The sequence below is a fragment of the Mercurialis annua genome, linkage group LG4, assembly GCF_937616625.2.
Source record: "Mercurialis annua linkage group LG4, ddMerAnnu1.2, whole genome shotgun sequence".
Taxonomy (NCBI): Eukaryota; Viridiplantae; Streptophyta; class Magnoliopsida; order Malpighiales; family Euphorbiaceae; genus Mercurialis; species Mercurialis annua.
In genome coordinates this window covers 36,856,160-36,869,778 of record NC_065573.1, presented here as the reverse complement: position 1 = coordinate 36,869,778, position 13,619 = coordinate 36,856,160, and the positions used below count along the sequence as shown (strand labels likewise).

The following is a 13,619-nucleotide window of genomic DNA, read 5'->3' as shown; positions in this document are numbered from 1 at the left end:
AGAAGACCTATTATTCCGTTTCACATGCCACGTGTGCCCACATTCATAATAGCAACAAGAGAGCTCTCCCTATCACACTCTTGGTGCCATTCACGCGCGCACTATATTTATCCAACCTGTTCTACAGGTTTGTGCGAGAAGGGCATAACTGTCCTATTTGTTCTATTTTCAAATTTAATTTGGGTTATGAGGGAATTTTGCAAAGTTTTTTATTTAATTGGGAGATTTCTGCCAAAAGAAAAAAGCAGAGGTAAACACACAAGACAATAGTATTTTTGAGGGATTTTTGTAGATTACCCGAACATAAACCCCGTATCGTTTCAGCTTTTTCATTTGAGAATTCAGAAGAATCATATCAAAAAAAAAAAAATGTACGTGATGCGACGGGTTACATCAAATTTTCTAAGAAGGATTCGAATTCCTTCTCATCAATTTATAAATTCTCATGGAATTACAACCAATTATTCTGTCAATTCACTCTCAAGTACGTATTCTTTTAATCAAATTTTCCATAATCAATTATTTCAATGATAACTGTTAATTCTTGCGAATTATTTCATTTTTCTCGCTTGCATTAATCACAGGTAAATCAAGATTTTCCTATAGTAAACACGGTTATGCAGAATTTAAAGATTCGCATCCTTGGACTATTTTAGCTGGACCAGCTGGTAATTTTCTGTTGCATTTTAATATCTATTTTATTTATATATGTTTGAAATATAATGCGGTGAATTTAATGATGCAATTAACGTTGCTTCATGCTCGTATCAGCCGTATTAGTTGATTAGATTTCAGATTTTTTATTATCAGTAAGAAATTGCTGATGTCATGGTGAGATTTTTCTATTTGCAGCAATTATTCTGGGGATCAATGTCAATCCTGTATTAGCATTAGCAGATACACCGAATGAAAGTGGTTCTGGAACCGAATCAAAAGAGGATAATTTAATTGGATTACGCAAAGTTGAGGATGGTTCTGTGATATCCAATGAGCACACTTCTAAATGGAGAATATTTACCGACAATGGGAGGGAATACTTCCTTCAGGCAAGCTTAGTTGATATATGCTGCGAATTATTATTTATATTAAAGTATATATTGTGTTACACTCTTTGGACTCTACTTATCTATAGGGAAAGGTGGATGAAGCTGAGAAATTCTTTTGTTCTGCTCTGGAAGAAGCTAAAAAAGGTTTTGGAAATCAAGATCCTCACGTTGCATCTGCTTGCAACAATTTGGTGGGTCTACTCTCTGCTATTGATGGACCAGTTTATAATGCACGCATTTATATTTAATTCTACTATACTTTGAAAATCGTAATAATCTTGGTGATGCAACTGGATAATTTTTTTGTGATTCATATATGACGGTCTTTTATTTATATCCTTTTTTGTATTAATGTGTATAAGACTAAGAAGGAAATACAAGGTTCAAACTGATTTTGGTATTGAATTCTGATGCAAAGCTGTTCCTATTTTCTTTTTATGTTTATTAAAGCAATAGTTTTTATTAGGCTATTATATTTGTCAAAGTAGTTTTGTTTTTTACATGGACTGGAAACTTTTCCCCTTTTCTTCGTTGGACCTACTAAGTATGCTATTTCTGAAGGATCTATGATTATTATCATCGCTCAAAATATCTATAATATTGCTGAGAGTTGGCCGCATTGAAGAGGAAGAGGGCAAGAGTGGGGTGAGATTCTGTTAAATGCTTTACCATTTTTCATTTGTTAGTTACTGGTGGAAACGTTCCCTTGTAAAGGCTTATCTCAGCATTCGAGTGAATTACTTCTAACAATGGGGAAGTGAAGTTATTGGAGCCTAAATCTTAACTTGCAACAACAGATTTAGTTATTGAGGCCTAAAGTTATTTTTTAACATAGTAAGAATCACTGTCTAGTTTGATGATGATTTATGAATTTAATAATGTCTGGTCACAAAGCAAATGGATGCTTGCTCATAATTCGAGGTTTGTTTTACCTTCAAGTTTGTGTAAATTAAATGCTTGGTCCTGTGGTTTTTATTGATCTGGTCGATGAGAACTAAGAACTATCCTCAAGACAGTCATGGCTGGATTAACCTAGTAAATTCATTTCATGTAGATCCAGAAATACACAACAGTTTAACTTTTTTAGATCAAAATATAGTTATTTTCTCCCCATCCTTTGATTAAAATTAGATGTGTCTACATCTCAGGCTAAACAAGGAGATTGGAGGAGAGTGGACTACTGTCGAGATTTTGATCAGTTCTTAGAGCAACTTGTCTGCCATAGTGGTTTTCCCATTTTTCGCAATTAGAGTAGTGTAGGAGATAGGAAGAGAATGTTGATTCCAAAGGACATCTGGTTTGTGAATTCCTGACTAAAGTATACACTTTGTGTACCATGATAGTGATTACGCTAAATGAGGTGTCCGTTCTGCTAGATATGGAGATCTCTCGGTTGGACAATTAAGTGGATGCCTGATTTTATATGCGATGAGTAGCTGGTACTTTGAAGTTGAAATCAGTTATAGAAAAAAGTTCAGGTAGAGACTATAAATATCAGATTATAATGGCTAATTATATGTTATGGAGTCATGGGGGGCCTCTTTTCTTTGCTTATGACTTCGGGGCTCAAGTTTCTTTATCTACTATGAACCATTATGCTTAGAGATTACAGTTTTATTTTAGATGTCCAAAAGGAGGGGAGTATAGGAGCATTATCTGAAATTTTGAGTACCATTGTTTCCTTCTTTAGTAGATTTTTTAGGTGTGGAATTGCAGTGTTTGAAGGGGTTTCTACTGATTATGGAAGTATAGGCATACTATATTCTTGAAACTTGTGCTTCTGTTTGAATTGGCTATTCCAGATTCTTTTTGGGTGTTCCTGGTTTTTTGAACTTCAGTTCATTATTCTTTTCTTCCTAAATCTCGTTTTTTTATTTTCTTAAATCTGTTGACGATGTTTTTCTTAAATGCTGATTATAAACCACAAAGAAAAGCCTTTGACATTGTTTAATTTACTACAATTTATTTAGCACGGTTTAATTTACTACAATTTATCAGTTGTGACAAAGATAAAATAGACATCAAATGGTTCCTACAAAATACTTTTCCAGATTATGTCTTTCTTGAAAGACTAAATAAGAAGTGTTAGATTCTGCTATTCTTTCAGGCAGAGTTGTACAGAGTCAAGAAGGCATTTGATAAAGCAGAACCTTTGTATTTGGAGGCTGTCAAAATATTGGAGGCATCATATGGTCCTGATGATATACGGTATGTGTTGTTAATAGTTTATCAGAGTGAAATTGCTTAATGTCAGCTTCAGTTGTCATAATCATCAAATCTCTTTAAATATTTGGAATTGATTGTTTTTTTTTGTATCAGTTTAGTTTGTTAAGTAATGATCATTAAAATGTTGTGGTCTTCCCATCCTGTAGAATATCTGTTGAGTGAACTGCAGGTTCTTAGGATGAGATTTTTGGTTGAAAGAATGAAACTTAGTCTTCAATAGGAATCTCCAAAAAAAAAGGGTCATTGGAGGTTTGCTTACAAAGTAGCATATTTAGATTATATATTTGTGGGTGATAAAGTTGATGTGTGGTGTTGACAGTGATTGTTGGTGCTAACAAGAAAGTGTGATTCTCTTAAGTATGAAAAGTGATCTTCTGAAGGTCTGAGAGGTGCAGACCTAGACTCCACATTTTCCCTTCACTCTTTGAATGTTTGAGCAATACGATTCTTTTTTTTCTGTTTGGTGGACATGTGCTAGTCAGACTGCTCTCCATGTGACTTGGGGGCATAGGGCATAGCGCGGTGCTTAATTGTTGCTCTGATGTATTTTATGATCAGTTAATGGATTTGAATGCGAGACACATCATTTTGTCCATGAGAAATGAAAATTTCGTAGAATATCTGTATATGGACCCATAGACACGCACCTGCAACATTCCTACCGAATAAAACTACGTAATTAGTTTAAGGTAACAATACGACCATAATGCATAATGCATCGTCAACTTCTCCACGCTCACCGTTTTCCCTTGTTTTGGAAGTCTGGACAAAAATTCCTGACAACTAGTAAAAAACTCTTTTAATGAAGAAATACATTAGGTCTTCTGAAAATATACAAGACTCTAGATTAAGTTGACAAAGTAGCCTTGTATTCCGGATGCATGCATTATTTCTATTATTTTCATGTTTATGAAATAAGTAGGGATTTCGAGTTCAACTCACAAAAAACATTCATCATTCCTTTTTGCTCTTCTGGAGGTTTCTTTTAATTCTTGTCACCTACTGTACAAATGGAGGTAAAAACCCCTAATTGAAAATCTAATTATATACTAAAATGTTCACCTTATTACCTATCGAATGATGCCAAGAATACATGCATTTAGTGTTGCTAGAGAATCACGTATAAGATGACCCCAAACTTGTCCCATTTGAAAATTTATATGAGAATATGCAGCATTTCATACTTGTATACCCATGGATCAATGACTATTTTCCCTTCACGCAATGCTTAGTCCTGGTTTTCCACCCTTGTCAATTTTGATAAAATTAGAACATTGTATCTTTTTGTAGGCTTCTACTTACTCTGATTCAAACACTTCATGTATGATTCTGTAGCATATATGCTTCATCCATTAACTTATGGCTTTTATATAACTGAACAGCTGTCTCCAACATTTCCGTGATTGTTAAAATGGAAGCAATTCTGTTTTTTTGCAGTGTGGGGGCTGCCTTTCACAACCTTGGACAGTTTAATTTTGTGCAACGCAAACTAGAAGAAGCTCGTCAATGCTACGAGGTAATGGCATTATTATTTTTATATTTTGTGCATATCATACATTGAGTCACAACTCAATTACCTATTATCTTATTACCGAAGATTTCGACTGGGCATGAATCACATAAATCATAGTAGAACAAGAATCAGAATGCATGTAATAACTTGCCTTTTTAGAGATGTAATAACTTGCCTTTTATAGTCATATGGTAAAACTTAAGAAGTCAGCAACAAGGATATTACCCTTTGTTTTATATGCATTTTTAAAATTCTTTTATCTTCTTTTATCTTTCTGTGGCTTTTTACGAGCTTGTCTCTATTGACTGGATATTTTGCGGTATTATTGAATTCTCTTGCATTGAAGTGTTGAGCTGTGCAGGAACTTAATAACATTCTGGAAATCTGTATTTGTGCAATTGATATCTAGTCTGCTATTGTATTTGTTCTTTTAAGCGCAACCAGTAGTATTCCTATGGCCAAGGAATATTATTTCAGTCTATTACTAAACTTTGCATAAAAGTCTGATCAATTCTCTTATTTTTCTGAAAATTGCTGAACTGGTTCTTTTTCCTTTGATTTTTCTATGGGCAGCGCGCTTTAAAGGTACGGACAAGTGCTGTTAAATATTTTTCAAGATAGCCATTCTGAGATTGTAAATTTGTTTCTTTTTTCAGCTTAGTTTAACTTGTAAGCTGTAATGCCTAAAATTGCATTGTATTCTTTCAGATAAAGAGGCGTGTTTTAGGACATGGGCATACTGATTATGCAGATACAATGTTTCATCTTGGAACAGTAAAGTTCTTTGCTATTTTTTTTTCTGTTCTACAATTGTTGCTGTTTATTTATCAAGATTATTTACTATTGTTTCTATACTGCTCATTGTATTTTGCAGCGTTAAACAAATTGCATTTTGCAAATAATTGAATGTTTATTTAAAGCCATAGCAAAGACCCAACTTCAGACTCTGGGAAAAGTTGCTTTATACAGTCTCATCATTCTTTATGAAATACAAATGTTGGAGAAGAATAAATCAAAGATCACAAAATACATTAAACTTTTATAGGTTACCACCAAAACAAAATTCTTTAATGCCCATACCTGAAATTAATCTAATTATCATATTGTGTTGGTCTGCTTATTGGATTCTAGCTGATAAGAATTTGGATTTTGAGTGTTATTATAGATAGCACATTACTAGATATGATTCTTCTCTGTATTAAAACCATGGAACTGTTGGTGGTTTCTTACACTTATGTTGTTTGATTTGACAGCTTTGAGTTTGATAAATTGTTAGTCATGGATTTATTATTAGGTTCTGAAGATGAGGAAAACCAAAATTTTCAAGGTTTTTCTCTGGCTAGACAAGTGAAGTGAAAGAGTTAAATTTGATTAATGAGCTTTGCTTTGCTATAAATTATAAATTGTAAATATTCACATAGATTTGCTGAACATTTTGTCAAATTCATAAAGAAAACTTCTTTGAGAGTCAGCTTGAAGTACTTATTGTCAAGATGTAATTTCATATGCACTATTCGTTTATAAGTACAATTTTTTCCTTCTCATAAGTATTTATCATAAACTAAACTTTGTATGAACTGATAAATCAATCTTGATTTTTAGCTCCCCCCTATGAGAATGTTCCCTTAAGTCACTTTAGCTGATTGATGTGTTACTACTTGTAACAATTTTAAAGTTTACTCTAGTCTAAACATCACTATTTTTCCCGACTGTTTTTTGTGGCCTACTTAGCCCACCTGATTAGGCATGCTCATTCTGCTTTATCTTTTACAGCTCCACTCTAAAATTTAATTGGTCGTAGAGATTATGACAAGCTACGCCACATCCTCTACTTTTTCCGTTTTAGTTCAAACCAAAGTTAGTAACTTATGTCCTTGTAGTAAATAGAGATATGTTATTTGTGATATCAGCAGGTCAATCTATTAATATGCAAGCTTTGCCTGTTGTAAATTTGCTTTTCTTTTAAACAAAAGAAAACTATACTTTCTCCACTTGCATTAATGGTTATGTTAAGACTTGAATGATTGAAATTTAACTAAAGAAAGGCCTTGTTTTAAGGAGTTTAGTGGCGCACCGTCTATATTGGATTCATTTGTTTTACTGAAACATGTCTAAAATTAAGGGAACTAGCATAGAGACCATACAGTCCATCATATTTCGCATCATGGTCCAAATTTTCACTTCGTAGTATAGAATGCAAGTGTTTTTAGAAGAAGTACAAAACTTGACATTGTGATTGCAACGGGCCAAATCAGTCGTAAGGTCCAAAAATAAAACTCTTCTAAGAAGAATTTCTTCCTCCTTGTTATCTATATCTTTTGATGTTCTTCCATTTTATGCCTTCTTTCCTTTTTATCACTTTCTAATCAACTTATAAATTGCTCTATGATGACAAGGTGCTGTATCTGCAAGGAAAAGAAAAGGACGCTGAAGATCTTATTCAAGATTCTATTCAAATATTAGAGGTCCTTGATCTATTGCTCAAGCCTAATTTGTGGTATTGCATTTTCTTCTGATTTAATGGTACTGATATGCTTCCATTTCACTTTTGGCTATACAGGGAGCTGGCCAAGGGGAGTCAAATTTGTGCATAAGGAGATTGCGATATCTCTCACAGGTTCTATACTGACATGGTTCCTTTTTTATATGCAAAATACAATGTCCCTCCATGATGATTAAAGCTCAGTTATAAGAATTCTTCTAACAGAGATGAAATCAAATACATTGGAAGAAATCATTTGGAGTAACCAACATAATATGATATATTTGTTTGAACCACGTTTATTGCCCGTCCTGAATATTTGTTCAATCTTGGTCCGAATATGTTGGTAGCATTTTCCTATGAAAGAAACTGGATAAAAGTATTCCCCAAATATTTTTTTCTCTAAATTTTGGTCTTATTCAGATGTATATGAAATCCAATCGTCTTGCTGAAGCTGAGAACGTGCAGAGAAAGATCCTGCATATTATGGAACTGTCAAAGGTTTGGCTTATTTTCTTTCTGCAAATAATACTTTTCTTTTTAACATCTATTTTAACGGGGACATGTTTCAACGTCAGAATTCTCCCACCTTCTATATTCTTCATGTTACTTGTAAAAGGCATCCACATCCTTTGCGATTAAAACTCTTACATCTAGTCATTTGCATGCATTAAGCAAGTCAATTACTTAGAATATCAGCCCGAACACCCACAACTCTCTAAAGGAAAATGGAACTTGTCAAATAATCAATTCACCTTTTAGCTCAAGTTGTTGGGTGAAGCTTCAACGGTAATTTTATCATCTTAATGCACCCCGACATGTAAATATCAATTGGGCTTGAAGCATGAACAAACAAGCACATATGCCCACCTCAGCTTGGGCTCAAATATTTTAATTAACCAAATGAGGTTGCCAAGGATCAAATTCTAACCTTTTCCATCATAGAGGCTTTGATACTTATGTCAAATAACCAGTTCTCCTAATAGTTGAAAATGTTGGGTAAGGCTTCAATTATTATTGTTATCTTGCTCAGAATTCAACTTAAGAAAGCCTTAATCTCAAGTTACCTGGGTCGGATAACCCTCAATAGAAAAAAAAAATAGATTTTCATCCTTTATTCCGTTTCTCCACTAACCTCAGACAGTTGTTTTTTTCTTTTATAATTTTTTCCTTTCTACAGATATCATGTGAACTTTCTTCATCAGACCTGATTTTCATATGGAGTTTTTTGATGTTTTGCCTTTCAGAGTTGAATACTTAAATTTATCATTTCTTAAAAATTTGGTGGTCTCCAAATTTTCCTTCTTCCATTTTTACTGGGGGAGTAGCTTGTAGTGGTCCCCGTTCTTGGGTTCAACCGATGGACATCCTTTTCGAATCAAGAATTGAAATATTTTATTTTAATTTCAAAAATGTATGATGGTTGTTTGCTTCTTGATCTATAATGCTCAGAAACAAAATACTCAAGTATTTTTTTGTGCCGTATTTTCATAAAGTCAATTAAGTAATTTAAAAAGAGTTCAATTGAATAGCTCTGCTGCATCATTCAAATCCGTTTGGCCTTTTATCTTATTTTTTCACTGTTAGATTGTATCCTTATAGTTATCTGTGGCAGTCTTCAGTTCATTACTTAAATACCTGTCTTATAAGACAGGGATGGGATTCTATGGACACTGTAATAGCAGCTGAAAGACTGGCCTTGACTTTACAAGGAGCTGGTAGCTTAAAAGAAGCAAGAGAGCTTCTAGAAAGGTACTATATACTGACACAGTAACCATGTAGAATGAAAGACGTCACTATCCAAGAGTTTATAATATTTTCTGTTATTTAGGTGTTTGGAGACTCGGAAATCTAAACTTCCTGAAGATCATATCCAGGTTTGACTTTTGGATGCGCTTTAATTCAGAAACTAATATTTACTGAAAAAAGAGTTGATTTCATTTGAGGATAAATTGTGACACTGGGTTCAAATTCATTTCCCCTTATCAACTTTTTTATAAAAGCTATGTATCTCTTGAACAGTCACAACTCTCAAATGAAACTTGTTCTTTCTCCATGGGCAGATTGGTGCTAACATGCTTCACATTGCCAGGGTGGCAATGCTGAACACAAGTCGAGTTAGAGGGGTTTCCATTTCTGAAACGGTTGCTGAGCTTGATAAGGCCAAAGATCTTTTGCACAATTCAACAAGGTTTGTCATTTTCATATCCTAAAACTTTTTGGCAAAAATAACAATTAGAGTATTAATAACATTGTTTTATGTTTTTTTAAATCATTCTATTCTTTCTCTTCCTTGCGTCTTACCAAAACTTGGAAGTTTTTTTTCTCAATAATTCCACTGTACTTGGAGCTATCACTGGTTAAATGCACAAATTACTATTACTTAGGAGGCTAAACTACGAACAAAAAGGATTGGTGGTTGACTGAGGGTAATCATTGTATTGTTCAGTTTTACTCTTGTTTACTCAAAGGAGAAACTTAACTGAGTGTTATCAGCTTGTTTTACCTGTGGAACGCCTATCAAGATGGCGAAACTGGTGACTGTTTTGATTATTCTCCAATCAACTATGATTTAAAAGTCACTAGATTATGGGCTATAAATTGCTGAAGAGGTTTACTTTGGAAAGATATCAGATGCAGTCTTGAATATCTTGTTAATTAGTATGGTGTTTGTGTTGTCTAGTTTTAAAGGGCAGTGGGATTCCAAAGGGATTCTATTGCTTTCATGACTGATTAGATTTTGGGACTTCTACTAGCACTGCTGTCCTATCATAGCATTTCTTAATTTGGCTCTCATGATTTGATTGTAGCTGTGTCTTGGATTGCCTTTCCTGGCACCATTCTTGTATGCCATTACTGTGCTAAAATCGCATACACCCTTGGCTATGCCATTAAAATTTTGTTTGAAACTACAACAATATTTCCATCAAAATCGATGACACATCCATTAGGAACCCCTTAGTGGAGTTGATGAATTAATGGTTTTTAGGAGGTGAGAATAGTTTCAAGAAATCAGGATATCCTGGCTTAAAGCATAGTGCCTTTTTGGGAGAGGTTTGTTGAACTCTGGAGTAAGTTTCAATAGCACAATCTGAAGATCTGTCTTTGATATCAATAGTTTCTTCTTCTCTCATTTCTTTTTCTATTTCAATTTGAGGATCCTAGAGTTTTAGTGTCCACTTTACCTTAAGTTTTTGATTCTTGTGAACATTACTTTTCATTCTTTTATCTCATATTTGTAAATTGGAAAAGGGATGTACCATTAGTTACTATACACCGGTTTTTCCAATGTATATCATTAGTCAAATTTGTTTTAGTGATTTGATCCTATCAAAGTTGATGTTCACACCATTTTCATGAATCAAAATAATAAACTCAAGATAGGAGTATATACAGTTTTCTATTTTTTAGAAAACAGCTGTTTTGTTATTTTCTTCTTCTTGAATTCATATTTCTTCTGCGCATATTCTTACAGACTAGTCATATGCAGTTCTCTTTGCCTGATAGGATAGCACAGAATGTTTTATATAAATTGGAAAATCAGAAAGGCAGAAGGAAAAAGAATATGGCATCTGAAGGTTCTAGAAGAGAGGGGAATGCAGCACTGATAATTCTGGTTGGTTCCTTCAATTGATCAAACTCTTGCACTTTTAGTTTTTAGAAATGAACCCTGTGGTAGGAAAACCAAGGCTATCTTGTTTAATGTAACGTGAAAGGCTCCTTTTCTGATTAATTTTAATTTCTTCACTTCTTAAGCTATGTTTCAGATGGAATTCTTTTTATATACCCCATCATCCTTGAGGATAAAAATAATAATTTCAGAGTTACATTTTTTTCTTTACCTGGAGGTTTGTTATGCTGGAGGTTGCAATAAATTTATGGAAATTTTGTTGTCGCAGATGCAATCACTAGACTCTCTTGGGCTTTTGGAGATCAAAAAACAAGAGCTGCAAAAGTCGACGGTTAGTGTTTGAAAGATAAATCTTTTTTTTTTTGCCAAATTTGAAAGATATAATTGATGATAAACCAATTTAGAATTTCGTACATACTTCTGTTTTTATAAAAGAACTTCTCATTGAGGTGTTGGGCATCACTGTGATGGTTAAAATTTAAATGATATTTTGATGGAAATTTTGGCTACGCAGCAAGGATGTGTTAATTGTAAAATCGTGCCAAGAGTAGAGAACGTATATAGGGATTCTCCGGGCATAATGGAAATTCTTCATTGGAATTTCCTAAAATAAGGATAGCGAAAAATACAAAATGGCTCCTAACAGCATAAGTTTTGCATGAGTCCTGTTTTTTCCTAAAGACCTGTTGCTAAAAAAGAACCTTTTTAACAAGATAGATGGTCTCTCCTTTGTTTGTTTCTTCTCTTATTTTCGTTCTGTGTATATAGCACCATTATTTTTATAAGGCTTCTATTCTTATTACATGCATCTCTGTTCTATATTAAGTTGATATTCTTATCACTTGCATCTCTATTCTACACTCGGTGACACAGTGCCTTCACTCAAATATTCTTTTAGATATTTTTCTGATACATGGATCTCTGTTCTATATTCAGTTGCTATTCTTAATACTTGCATCTCTATTCTACACTCGATGAGTCATAGTATTAACAAGTCTACTTTGTTACTGATGCATGTTTTATCTAAGTATCCCATATTAAGTTCCTCATATTAGCATTAGAAGTTGAACTTTTAAATCAGTGATTTAGTTTCTATTGCTTCCAATTTGTATTTGCAGCCATGTGCTGCTGCTCATTCTTTTCTAATTGTTTGTCTCAGCTTGATGACATTGTTTGTGTTCTTGTATTGTCCATCAGGAAGAGCATCAATTTACAGTTGGAGCTGAAAATGCTCTTCTCCGATGCATTTCTGCTTACAAAGAGGTATTTACTATGGTACATGGCCGTTTATTTTTATTTTGTTGTCAAACTATTGACTCTACAGTGAGAGTGTTACGATTGTTAAGCTTTTAGTCCTGTTTGGGTTCTTTCAATCTTGTTTTTTCTTTTCTATATGTCCTCCATTTATGGGTTTACCTATGAATTTCTTCAGAATAGTGAAGGACTTGGGTGCCAGTTGTAAAAATCTGTCTTTTTCTGCATGTTTTTTAAACATGCAAATGAAGAATCGTACACCAAGGAGAGTATGTATAAATCTAGCAAACAGTTACATAGTATATCCTTTGATATCGATCTCTGTGATATTTCTAAAATTGAAATCCGATTCTGGTTTTTATGTTTGAACATTGATTTTTGGATGTTCCGTTTAGTTTGTCCATTCACACTATTCGCCTGAATGTTATGTGCTTCTCTTGTTTTGTAACAATGCCTAAATTATGGTTGAACAAATTATTCATTTGACGAGTCATTGATAGAAATACCATTGGTGATCTCATTTGATAGTGTACTCCTTATTTAAGAATGCAAATCATGAAAATTAAATTACTCTGACATTATATTTCATTTTTACAGTTCAATTCTGAAAGACCGATTTTTGATTCCCCTGAAGTAAAGGTTGAATACCTATCATGCTTAAAGCGTCTTTCTAGCTTGTATAGTGAAAATGCTGTCAGAAATGTAATACTATCTGGAAAAGTCTCCTTGGCAGAGGTGAATGATGAAATCAAGCACGTTGAAGGTGAAATTTCTCGTAGTAGGAAACACAAGTGATCTTGATCGTAAACATGGTTCAAGCTCAGATACGGCACACCTCCTAATTTGATGGTTACCTGTTCTATCATAACATTGGGAATTCAGCCATATTCCCTTCTGTTGCAATTTCTGTATTTTGGGTTAAATTTGTTAATGTGTTTGCATCCTACCCATTATAAGGGCTGGAATTTGAGAAGTTTTGGGTCCATAGCAATATGAATGCTTCTGACCAGAACTTCTTTCAGCTCAAATGAGAAAATGTTGGAAAAATTCATTTGTACCATATATAATGAAATTCTAGTTAGAGACATACTTAAATGGTTAAGTTTTTAGGTTAATCGATTATTTGATATATATCAAAGTTTCTATGGTCGACTTTATTTCTTAAAGAACTTTCATTTGGCTAATTAAATATTTGAGTGTAGTCTTTGAATGTATTATCGACAATGAAGATATAATTAGGGTTTCATGTGAAAGTTAAATTCTGGTGGTTGATTGATTATTTGTGAGTTTACGGATATAATTATATTTTTTCTATTTAACAATTTATTTGAAAATTCTAACTTGCATTTAAATTTTTATAGATTTTTTTATATAATTACACTAAATGAATATTAAAAAATAAAATGTAGAGTAGACTTGAAAAAAGAGAGGGAAAATTGCCCTCGACACCTCATTTTTTGAAAATTT

At 33.4% G+C, this 13,619-nt stretch overlaps 1 protein-coding gene across 10 annotated transcripts; it reads left to right on the top strand.

Annotated features, from left to right (window-relative positions):
• Positions 1 to 211: 211 nt before the first annotated feature.
• Positions 212 to 13,241, top strand: LOC126677527 (uncharacterized). 10 transcript variants are annotated; one of them, XM_050372196.2, is made up of 18 exons: positions 216 to 484; positions 585 to 668; positions 853 to 1,046; positions 1,133 to 1,237; positions 3,136 to 3,254; positions 4,710 to 4,788; positions 5,359 to 5,370; positions 5,494 to 5,559; positions 7,182 to 7,250; positions 7,346 to 7,402; positions 7,691 to 7,768; positions 8,922 to 9,019; positions 9,099 to 9,144; positions 9,331 to 9,458; positions 10,775 to 10,883; positions 11,167 to 11,229; positions 12,096 to 12,173; positions 12,750 to 13,241. In XM_050372196.2, the coding sequence occupies exons 1-18, from the start codon at positions 370 to 372 to the stop codon at positions 12,945 to 12,947; spliced, it is 1,698 nt and encodes a 565-aa protein (XP_050228153.1). In that variant the 5' UTR covers positions 216 to 369; the 3' UTR covers positions 12,948 to 13,241. The 10 variants fall into 10 exon arrangements, 9 of the variants coding, with proteins under 9 accessions (XP_050228154.1, XP_050228150.1, XP_050228153.1 ...); XM_050372194.2 differs by having other exon boundaries at positions 219 to 484; positions 3,154 to 3,254; XM_050372192.2 differs by having other exon boundaries at positions 219 to 484; positions 12,096 to 12,161.
• The last annotated feature ends 378 nt before the right edge of the window (positions 13,242 to 13,619 follow it).